Source organism: Arachis ipaensis, chromosome B8, assembly GCF_059453495.1.
Source record: "Arachis ipaensis isolate K30076 ecotype BB chromosome B8, ASM5945349v1, whole genome shotgun sequence".
Lineage (NCBI taxonomy): Eukaryota > Viridiplantae > Streptophyta > Magnoliopsida > Fabales > Fabaceae > Arachis > Arachis ipaensis.
The window spans coordinates 18,151,180-18,162,906 of record NC_142443.1 but is presented as its reverse complement, the minus strand read 5'-3'; the positions used below and the strand labels follow the sequence as shown (position 1 = coordinate 18,162,906).

Genomic DNA, 11,727 nt, shown 5'->3' with positions numbered 1-11,727 from the left:
TATTCATGCATTAATCATATTTAAACCATGTGCACTGGCATCCTTGTATATAATTCTTCAAAAAAAATGAGAAAAACAAAAGAAAAAATAATAATATAGAAAAAATAGAAATAAAAAAGAAATAAAAAAATGCAATAAAAAAGGGACAAAATGCCCCAAAGTGAAGTTCAATAAAAATCAATGCATATGTGTGGTGATGAAAAAGAGAATGCATGAGTGTGTAAAAAAGTGAAGAATGGGTAGTTAGGTTAGCATTTAAATTGTATAGGTTGTCATAGGTTAGATGGGAAGCTTAGGTTAATCAAATATTCAAATTTCAAGCTCACTTAACAATATACATTCTTACCTTGACCTTAGCCCCATTACAACCTTTGGATAAATCCTCATGATATTTGTATGCATGCATGAAATAATTGTTGATTGTTAGATAAAAAACAAATCTTGAAAAGCATGATTAGAGGAGAATTGAGTGAATCAACCCCATACACTTGACTGATTAGAGCGGATACACAACCGGTGAGGGTTCGATTGCTCAATTACATGTTTTCACCCATGATCATCTTTTCTTGCAAGTTTGTAAAATCTTTTCAATAATTCAATTCAATTGTGGGTTTGCTTTTTTGCTATTGCTTTAGCCCTTGTACTTATATATGTATTCTTGGGAATTGATTTATTTTGACTAAGTGGTTGCATCCATTTAGATAGTTGCATTTAGATAATTTGCATTGAATAAATGTTGATATCCGTTGTTGCTTTCTTGAGTTTAGCATGAGGACATGTTTAGTTTAAGTGTGGGGAGATTTGATAAATCCCAATTTTGTGGTTTATCTTGTGCTTAATTTAGGGGATTTATCACCTTTTCTCACATTTATTCAATGAAATAGCATGGTTTTGTAATTCTTCCTAGATTTGTGCTTAAGTGTAAAAACATACTTTTTGGGACTTAAAATAGCTAAATTTAATTCACTTTAATTCCATTCGATGTCTTGATATATTTCTTGAGTGATTTCAGATTCATAAGGCAAGTATTGGATGGAAGAAGTGAAGAGAAAAGCATGCAAAGTGGAGAATTCATGAAGAAATGAGCATTTGGAGAATTGAGGGTCACGCGCACGCGTCATCCACGCGTACGCGTGCGTTGAAGATTTGCAAGCCACGCGCATGCGTCACCCACGCGTACGCGTGAGTGGGAGTTTTAGCCAGCAACGCGCACGCGTCGTTCACGCGCACGCGTGTTGCTCGGCACGTGACTCACTTAAAGTGAATTCGCTGGGGGCGATTTCTGAGCTTTCCAGCCCAAATCCAACTCATTCCTAAGGCTATTTCATGCAGAATTCAAGCTTGGGCAAAGGGGGAGCAATTAGTTGTAGATTAGGAAGCATGTAGTTAGTTTCTAGAGAGAGAAGCTCCCTCTTCTCTCTAGAATTAGGTTAGGATTAGGTCAAATTCTCCGAGATCTAGGTTTAATTCCTTGTTTTCATCTTGTCTTCTCTACAATTCCTTGTTGTATTGTCTTAATTCTTCTCTTTTTTCTTGTTAATTTCTCATTTTGGTTATTTTTATGTCATGAACTCTTGTTAATTTCCATTCTCTTTAATACAATTTTGAGGTATTTCATGGTCAATGTGCTCTCCTTAATTGTTGTTGTTAATTTCTTGTATTGGTTAGTAGTAAATTTTTTTAATGAGTGTTTGTTGGATTTGAATTTCATTTAATTCAATTTCATGTTTGATGTTCTTTTATTGTTGTTATTGTTTCCTTGCAATTGGTAGTTGGTAGATTTTATTCTTGTTGTCATTTTATCTTGCTTTTCTTTTATGCCTTCCAAGTGTTTGACAAAATGCTTGGAAGGATGTTAGACTAGATTTTTGAGTATTCTTGGCTTGGAAAGAGGAATTAGAAAATCTTGAGCCATTAAGACCCAACCTATGTTGGTGATCTAGAGTTGTTAGCTAGTGTTGTTTTCATTGACTCTAATCTCTTGCTAATTCAATTAGTGAGTTGATTAGGACTTTTGGATTGAGATTAACTAGTCTTATTTGACTTTCTCCCTATATGAAGATAACGTTATACCTTCTTTCATTGTTGGAGATGACGAAATAAGATAAATTCTTGTTAATCATTGTATGATTAGTGACTAGGATGGAAAGTTTATATTCTCAATCCTTGCCATGAATGTCTCTCTTTATTAATTGCTTTCTTTAATTGTTTTCTTTATTTTCTTGCCATTTCTTTTCTTGCCCTTTTACCAATCAAACCCCCCTTATTCCTCCATAGCCAATAATCATTCACTTCATTGCAATTTCTTTTGAGACGACCCGAGGTTTAAATATTTCGGTTAATTTTTATTGAGGTTTGTACTTGTGACAACCAATAATTTTAAAATTTGATTTGAGGATCGATTGTCGGTTTGGACTATACTATCAACGGAATTATTTGTGTGAAATTCCGAACCGTCATAATGGTCATATCAATTTGTCAATGAGCTCCTGAGGATTTTGCTGAGTGGAAATGTATCAAGTATGAGGGAGGCCTTCGGAGCGACATTCTAAGTTTCATTGCACCTATGGAGATCAGGGTGTTCTTTGAACTCATGAACAAGAGTAGGGTGGCTGAGGAGTATGTGAGAAAGGCTGCAGCAGAGAAGGGAAGTATGAGAATGCCTTTCCAGAGGACTCCAGGGAGGAATTTTGCACCAAGGGGCAGACAATTCAGGCGTGATGGCTTTGTCCCTTGAATACTAATACTAATCAAGGAAGATGGTATGGAAAGTAACCACAGCAGAATTTGAGCTGTCACATATGTGGGAAGTATTATCCAGGAGTTCCGTACAGGTTTGGGACTGGAGTATGCTATTTTTGTGGACAGCCTGGACACTTGGCCAATAATTACCCAGAGAAGAAGAAGTATGAGACAGGTAGAGTGCAGCAGCCGGGAAGAGTGTATACTACTTCCGCAGCAGGTACTGAGGGGTCAGAGACACTGATTAGAAGTAACTATGAGATGGCCGGTAAAATTTTAATTGCCTTATTTGATTCTGGAGCAACACATTCGTTTATTGCATTTGAGAAGGCTGATGAATTAGGATTGAAGATAGTGGTCTTGGGTTATGATTTGAAGGTGTATAATGCTACCCATGAGGTTGTGGTGACTAGGTTAGGATGTCCACAAGTTCCGTTTCGCATACAACAGCGTGAATTCATGCATGATTTGTTTTGTCTGCCGATGACTGGTCTTGACCTCATTCTGGGGTTGGACTGGTTATCCAAGAACCATGTTCTGCTCAACTGTTCTGAAAAATCAGTATGCTTTATGCCGGAAGACACAGAAGGGCCGGTTGTGGCGAATAGCTATTACTTGAATTCTATGATGGTGAATTATTCATGGGCTGAATGTCGGGTATTATGTTGTTAACCGCGGGTGTTTCAGGTGATGATCAAAGCTTGGAGCAAATTTCAGTTGTGTGTGAGTTCCCAGAGGTGTTTTCGGATGATATTGACAAATGTTCACCTAACCGAGAGGTTGAATTCACTATTGAGTTGGTGCTTGGAGCCGGTCTAATCTCGAGTGCTCCTTATAAGATGTCAACTCTACAAATGGCCGAGCTGAAGTCTCAGCTAGAAGATCTGTTGGGTAAAAACTTTATTTGGCCGAGTGTTTCTCTGTGGGGAGCGCCAGTGTTACTGGTGAAGAAAAAAGACGGGAGTATGCGCTTATGTATTGATTATCGGCAGCTGAATAAGGTTACTATGAAGAACAAATATCCGTTGCCAAGGATTGATGACCTAATGGACCAGTTACAAGGAGCCGGTATGTTCTCTAAGGTTGATCTACGATCCGGATACCACTAGATAAGGGTCAGAGATGAGGATATTCCCAAAACTGCCTTTAGGACGCGTTATGGTCACTATGAATACACAGTGATGTTCTTCGGATTGACTAATGCTCCGGCGATATTCATGGATTACATGAATAGGATTTTCCACCCATATCTGGACCAGTTTATTGTTGTCTTCATCGATGAAATTCTTATTTACTCTAAGACAGAAGATGAGCATGCGGATCACTTACAGACTGTGCTGCAAATCTTGAATATATTATTATTAGAATTTATTATTTTTAGTTATTAGTTATTCATGAATCTTTAAAAATATAAAATAAAATATATTATTAAATTATTAAATTAAAAGAATCAAATTCAAAAAATTAAATTAATAATTAAGTAAAAATAAAAAATAATAAATTCTAATACCACCTAACATTTTTCAAAATGATATAAAGTTGCATTGGCTTTGCCAAAAAAGCTCGGAACAGTAAGAGTCTATCATAGAAAAATACACCATCACTTAAATGAAGATACATTCATTCTCGGTCATAAAAAGTTAAAAACAAAAGGAATTAATCCCAAGTTGGTTGCCAAATTATTTTTGTTGTTTAATCCCCACCAAATAATTAAACTCTGTTGTAAAATAAATAAAAGATATACTAAATACAAAATAAAGATGTGTAAATAAAAGACTCTAGTATATAATTAGCTCAATAGAAATTATTCATATATTTATAAATAGTAACAAAAGAAAGAAAAAGAAAAAAACTATTTGTAGAGAATAAAAGGAGAGAGGAGATTTTATTGATTGTTATTGTTATGTATCTTGTCTCGTATCATACCCCCTATTTATACATGTATGTGGTTCAAATTTTCAACCTTCATTGAATGTAAATTCTCTCTTGGTAACATAAACACTGAGTCACCCATGATATTAATGGGCATCCATATCCTTTGTGTTTATCACAACACTCCCCCTTGGATGACCATTTAGGATTATTGCCTCGTTAAAACCTTACTAAAGAAAAACCCAGTGGAAAAAAATCTTAGTGAAGAAAAAAGAGTACAACATCCTTTAGGGACTGCCTCATTAAAAACCTTGTCAAGAAAAACCCAATGGGAAAAAAACCTGACCAAGGAAAAAAGAGTACAGTCTCCCCCTCTTGTCAACATCAGTTGATGTCTCGAAATCGGTGCATCCCAATCTCATGTACCAATCTTTCAAAGGAGGATTTTGGGAGTGACTTTGTAAATAAATCTGCCAGATTGTCACTTGAGCGGATCTGTTGGATATCAATTATCCCTTGATTTTGAAGATCATGAGTGAAGAAGAATTTGGGAGAAATATGCTTTATTCTATCACTTTTGATGTATCCGCTTTTAAGCTGAGCAATGCATGCTGTATTATCTTCAAACAGGACAGTTGGAGCTATCTTATGATCAATTAGTCCACATGATGACAGAATATATTGAATCAGACTCCTCAGCCAAAAACACTCGCGACTAGCTTCGTGAATCGCTAGTATTTCAGCATGATTAGAGGAGGTTGCTCCTATCGTCTGTTTCGTGGACCTCCATGATATAGCTATACCACCATATGTGAATAGGTATCCTGTTTGAGATCTCCCTTTATGTGGATCAGACAGATATCCAGCATCTGCATAGCCAACTCATTGTAACTTGGATCCATAGGGATAAAACAATCCCATATCAACCGTTCCATGAAGATATCGAAAGATCTGTTTGATTCCACTCCAATGTCTTCTGGTTGGAGAGGAACTATATCTTGCTAGTAAATTCACAGCAAATGATATGTCAGGTCACGTATTATTAGCAAGATACATTAGCGCTCTAATGGCACTAAGATATGGTACTTCAGGACCAAGGATATCTTCATTCTCTTCTTTAGGACGGAGTTGATCCTTTTCCACATCCAAAGATCTTACGATCATTGGGGTACTCAAAGGATGTGACTTATCCATATAAAATCTTTTCAAGATCTTTTCTGTGTATGTCGCTTGATGAATAAAGATCCCATTTTTTGTATGCTTGATCTGCAGGTCGAGACAAAATTTAGTCCTTCCAAGATCTTTCATCTCAAACTCTTCTTTCAGAGTTTTTATAATTGTTGGAATCTCTTCAGGAGTCCCAATGATATTTAAATCATCAAAATACACAGCAATTATAATGAATCCAGATGCGATTTTCTTTATGAAAACACATGGACAGATATCATCATTCTTGAATCCGTTTTTGGCCAAATACACAGTAAGACGATTATACCACATTCGTCCAGATTGCTTTAGACCATATAAAGATCTTTGCAATTTAACTGAGTATAACCCTTGCGAATATTCACTGGATGGTTTAGATATCTTTAGTCCTTCAGGGACTTTCATATAAATATCCCGATCTAATGAGCCGTACAAATAGGCTATTGCCACATCCATTAAATGCATATGCAGTTTATGATATGCAGATAAACTGACCAAATAACGCAATGTTATCACATCCACTACAGGGGAATACGTTTCTTCATAATATATACCGGGCCTTTGTGAAAAACCTTGTGCCACAAGTCGGGTTTTGTAGCGCACAACTTCATTTTTCTCATTTCGTTTTCTCACAAATACCATCGATATCCAACAGGTTTTACATCTTCAGGTGTACGGACTACAGGTCCAAAGACTTCACATTTTGCAAGTGAGTCTAATTCAGCCTTCATGGCTTCTTTCCATTTTGGCCAATCATTCCTTTGTCGATATTCTTCGACTGATCTTGGCTCAAGATCCTTAATTTCATGCATGATATTCAATGCCACATTATATGCAAATATTTCATTGACAATTGTCTTATTTCAGTCCCATTTCTCTCCTGTTAAGACATAATTTATCGAGATCTCATCATTTTCACAATTTTTAGGTACCTGAGTTCTGGCATTAAAACTATATCAGAATTTTGGACAACTGCAGGTGTCTTTACTATGTCTTTTTCAACAAGAATAGTATTTACCTCTTTTCTCTTTCAAGGATTTTTATCTTTGGAACTGACAGGCCTGCCACGCTTCTGGCGTGTATTTGCTTCAGTGGCTATTTGTCCTACTGGGATATCAATTCGAATTGGGGCATTTTTCGCCCTGCCACACTTCTAGCATGATTTTGCTTCAGTGGCTACTTGTCCTACTGGGACATCAATTCGAATTGAGGCATTTTCTGCTGGTATATAAGATTTGGTTATCCTCTTTGTATCGGAAAATGCATCAGGCAATTCATTTGCTATTCTTTGCAAATGTATAATCTTTTGAACTTCTAGTTCACATTGTCCTGATCGAGGATCTAAATGCATCAACAATGATGCATTCCAATTAAGTTCTTTTTCAAGAAGTTTATTCTCTCCCCCTAATGTTGGAAATTTTGATTCATTAAAATGACAATCCGCAAACCGGGCTTTAAATACATCTCCAGTTTGTATTTCAAGATACCTCACTATAGAGGGAGAATCATATCCAACATATATCCCTAATTTTTTTTGGGGTCCCATTTTGGTACGATTAGGTGGTGCAATGGGAACATATATCGCACACCCAAATATTCTTAAATGGGAAACATTTGGCTGCTGGCCAAAGGCTAATTGCATAGGAGAGAACTGATGGTAACTCGTTGGCCTCAAACGAATAAGTGCTGTGGCATGTAAAATAGCATGTCCCCAAACCGAAGTTGGAAGATTTGTTCACATAAGCAAGGGTTTAGCAATTAATTAGAGTCGTTTAATAAGCGATTCTGCTAACCCATTTTGTGTGTGAACATAAGCTACTGGATGTTCAACACTTATTCCATTAGCCATACAATAAGCATCAAAAGCTTAGGAAGTAAATTCACTAGCATTATCAAGACGAATTGCTTTAATTGGATTTTCTGAAAATTGTGCTTTTATTCGAATAATTTGAGCCAATAATCTCGCAAACGCCAGGTTGCGAGAAGATAATAAGCACACATGTGACCATCTCGAAGATGCGTCTATCAGAACCATAAAATATCTAAAAGATCCACATGGTGGATGAATAGGTCCACATATATCACCTTGAATCCTTTCTAGAAATTCAGGGGACTCAAATCCAATCTTTACTGGTGATGGCCTTAAAATTAACTTCCCTTGAGAACATACAGCACAACAAAATTTACTAGATTTAAGAATCTTCTGGTTCTTTAGTGAATGTCCATGGGAGTTTTCAATAATTCTCCTCATCATGGTTGTTCCCGAATGACCCAATCTATCATGCCAAGTTATCAATTCATTTAGGCTAGTAAACTTCTAGTTTACAATGGCATGTGATTCAATTGCACTAATCTTTGTATAATATAACCCAGATGAGAGTGAGGGTAACTTTCTAATATAACTTTCTTATTTGAATCATGAGTTGTGATACATAAGTACTCATGATTTTCCTCATTCATAGTCTCAATATGATATCCATTTCGGCGAATATCTTTAAAGCTCAATAAGCTTCTTCGAGACTTGGTAGACAATAGTGCATTATTTATCATAAATTTTGTTCCTCCAGGAAACAAAATTATAGCTCTTCCGGAGCCTTCTATCACATTGCCTGAGCCAATAATAGTATTAACGTTTTCTTCTTTTGGCACAAGATGGGTAAAATATATATTACTTTTAAGAATAGTGTGCGAACTTGCACTATCCGCAAGGCAAATATCTTCAGAATATGTCCTTGCCATTTTTCTTCAAAAACAAATAATAATAATAATAATAAAATGAGTAAAAGTACATGCACAGTAAAATTATTCATATGAATACTTAGCAAACACACATATTAAACTATTCCATCATTGATCAAATAGCCAATATTTCCTTCAGAATCTTTAAAGAAATTAGCCATATCATAATGAGTGGTAGAATTTTCATAATTTGAAACAAATTTTGTTTTCTTTTCTTTGTCATCCTTTTTCAAGGATGCTTGATAAAGATCAACTATGTGCTTTGGGGTACGCCAGGTACGTGACCAATGGCCCTTTCCACTACAACAGAAGTATTTATCCTCAATTGATTTATTTTGCCCATTGTTCCTTTCTTTATCCCACTTCTGGTGAGATCCTTTCTTGTGAACATAATTCATTTTCCTTCCATAATTTTTCTTGCTACCATAGCCTTGCCATATACCTCTTCTGGGGTTATAATTTGCCGCATTTGCTTCAGGAAATGGGGTGGCGCCAGCTGGGTGCGCTTTATGATTTCTCAAAAGTAACTCATTGTTGCGTTCAGCAACAAGAAAGTAAGAAATTAACTCAGAATATTTTTAAATTCTTTTTCTCAATACTGCTGCTGCAGGAGAACATTCGAGACATGGAAGGTCGAGAAAATTTTCTCTAACATATCAGGCTTGAGGAAGTATCACCGTCTTTTGATGATTGTACCTTTCTTCAAGGTCTTTCCACAGATCTGCAGGATCTTTTAATGTGGGATATTTATTTTTCAATCCTTCGTCAAGATGAAGACGAAGGAAAATCATGGCCTTGGTTTTATCCTTCTGGGATGCATTATTTTCAGCCTTAATGGTATCTTTAAGATTCATTGAATCAAGATGGATTTCAGCAACTATATCCATGTTAAATAATTATTTCAAAATATATCAAGAACATTAAATTTAAGATGAGAGAGCTTCAACATAATAAAAATTTGTTACCTGGAGTCTTTCTAAAATTTGATCAGAGTCTCGTGCTGATAACGTGTTGTAAAATATATAAAAGATATACTAAATATAAAATAAAGATGTGTAAATAGAAGACTCTAGTATATAATTAGCTCAATAGAAATTATTCATATGTTTATAAGTAGTAACAAAAGAAAGAGAAAGAGAGAAACTATTTGTAGAGAACAAAGGGAGAGAGGAGATTTTATTGATTGTTATTGCTATGTATCTTGTCTCATATCATACCCCCTATTTATACATGTATGGGGTTCAAATTTTCAACCTTTATTGAATGTAAATTCTCTCTTGGTAAAATAAACACTGAGTCACCCATAATATTAATGGGCATCCATATCCTTTGTGTTTATCACAACAAACTCCTCATATATCTTCTTGTTTTCTCTAGTTTTTCTTTTACATCAGAAAAATGTTCGGATCATCAACAATGCGTAATTACAAAGGAATCAGCGGTGCTTCAATCGTTTCCTTTAGCACCGACACTTCGAAGTACACTGTCAACTTTGATTGGAAACAAATTGAAACAACAGTGACTGACAAAGCCACCGTTGTAGATCAATGGGTTCAAGGCATCAATGTTCTATATCCACCAAACGAATCCGTTATCGTTGGCCTAAATGTTGAACGGTCTGCAAGGAAGAACAGATCCGCAACATTGCATCTTTGCGTTGATTCGAAGTGCCTTATCGTTCAACTTCTCTACATTGGCGAATTGCCTCTTTCTCTCAAGAACTTTTTTGTGAACCCTAATTTCTTTTTTGTGGGTATTTTGGTTGCTATAAATATTTCTAGGATTCATGATGAGTATGGTGGTCTCAGTTGGGATATTGTTCATGCCGATATTAAGGAACTTGCCATGCAAAAATGGCCTGACCGGTGGAATGAGCTGGAGGATCTATGTAGCGGTCTGCTTGGTTTGAGTATGAAGAAGCCTAAGCTTGTGAGTTTGAATAATTGGGATGTTAGAGTTTTGAGCATTGAGCAAGTTGAGTATGCATGCATTGATGCCTATGTTTCTTGGAAGCTTGGTCACAAGCTTCTCAGGGATTGTTGATCATGATGATGCATGTTTATGGCTTTTGGTGTTATTGGGTTATTAGTTCTTGTTTATTTAATTTGTGTTGTTTTTAATCTTACTTACCTAGTTTTGGGTTTTTTTTTTTTATTTTATAGAACCTAGTTTTGGTTCTTAGTACAAGTCTTTGAATGTTTTATTAGTAGGTTAGTCTTGTTCCTTCTATATGTTACTTAAGGGTTTATTATGCTAATCTTTTAAATTTTTTCAGACATCATATTGGTTTTGAAATTATTTTTTGGTATTAGTATTGAGTGAGCACATTGATTTAATTCTGACCTATCACATTAGATACAATACTAAATAGCATCATTTTATTTTAATATATAAACAAAGCAAAAACAAAACTAAAAAAAAATGTACATATTTTTTTAAAGTCTTTCCTTAACAGATTACTAACGAAAAAATTTTGACGAAACTGTCTAATTATTGTAAATGGACACTTATTTGCAATCTAATCAAATTTAAAAGATAGACAATTATTTCAGATCAAAGACACTAATTAGTAAAAGGAATTTTGAAGATTAAATTTACCTTAAATAAAAATATTTTTAATAATTTGCTTAGTGCAAGTGCATAATGCATACTTTATATACTTATGAACAATTTACTTTGGAGTTAATATTTATGTTGGTTATTAAAGTTGCGCTCCCATTTTATGTTGACTTTTCAAAATATTTTATTTGAAGACCATTTTAATAAAAATACTAAAAATAATTTTTTTAAAGACGTTTACATCTGTGATGTTATTATTGGATATCTTTATTAAACTGGTTAATAATTTATTTTTTAATAAATTAGAATAAAATCCATTTATTATAGCAATAATAATAAACTCAATTATCTGTATTAAAATTATTAGACTCGATTTGATCAGATCGAATTACACAATCTAATCTAAAATGCGATACGTAAACGTCTTTACAGAAGGACGTTTTATAGGTCTTTATGGGAGCATCCCCATTTTATTTAGTCTCCCAAAGTTGATTTCCCTATGACTCACGGTAATTCATGGATTGTTTTTCCTTGAATTTTTAAAATGGTATAACAATACCTTGAGAATAAAATATAAAAAATAAAGATACAAAAATTAATATTTTTATA

The 11,727-nt window shown here is 34.8% G+C and overlaps 1 protein-coding gene across 1 annotated transcript; it reads left to right on the top strand.

Moving 5' to 3' along the window:
* Window positions 1-9,975: 9,975 nt before the first annotated feature.
* LOC107610621 (3'-5' exonuclease-like) lies at window positions 9,976-10,602 on the top strand. The gene has a single exon (XM_016312652.1). It carries the CDS (start codon window positions 9,976-9,978, stop codon window positions 10,600-10,602), a length of 627 nt encoding a protein of 208 aa, XP_016168138.1.
* Window positions 10,603-11,727: the final 1,125 nt, after the last annotated feature.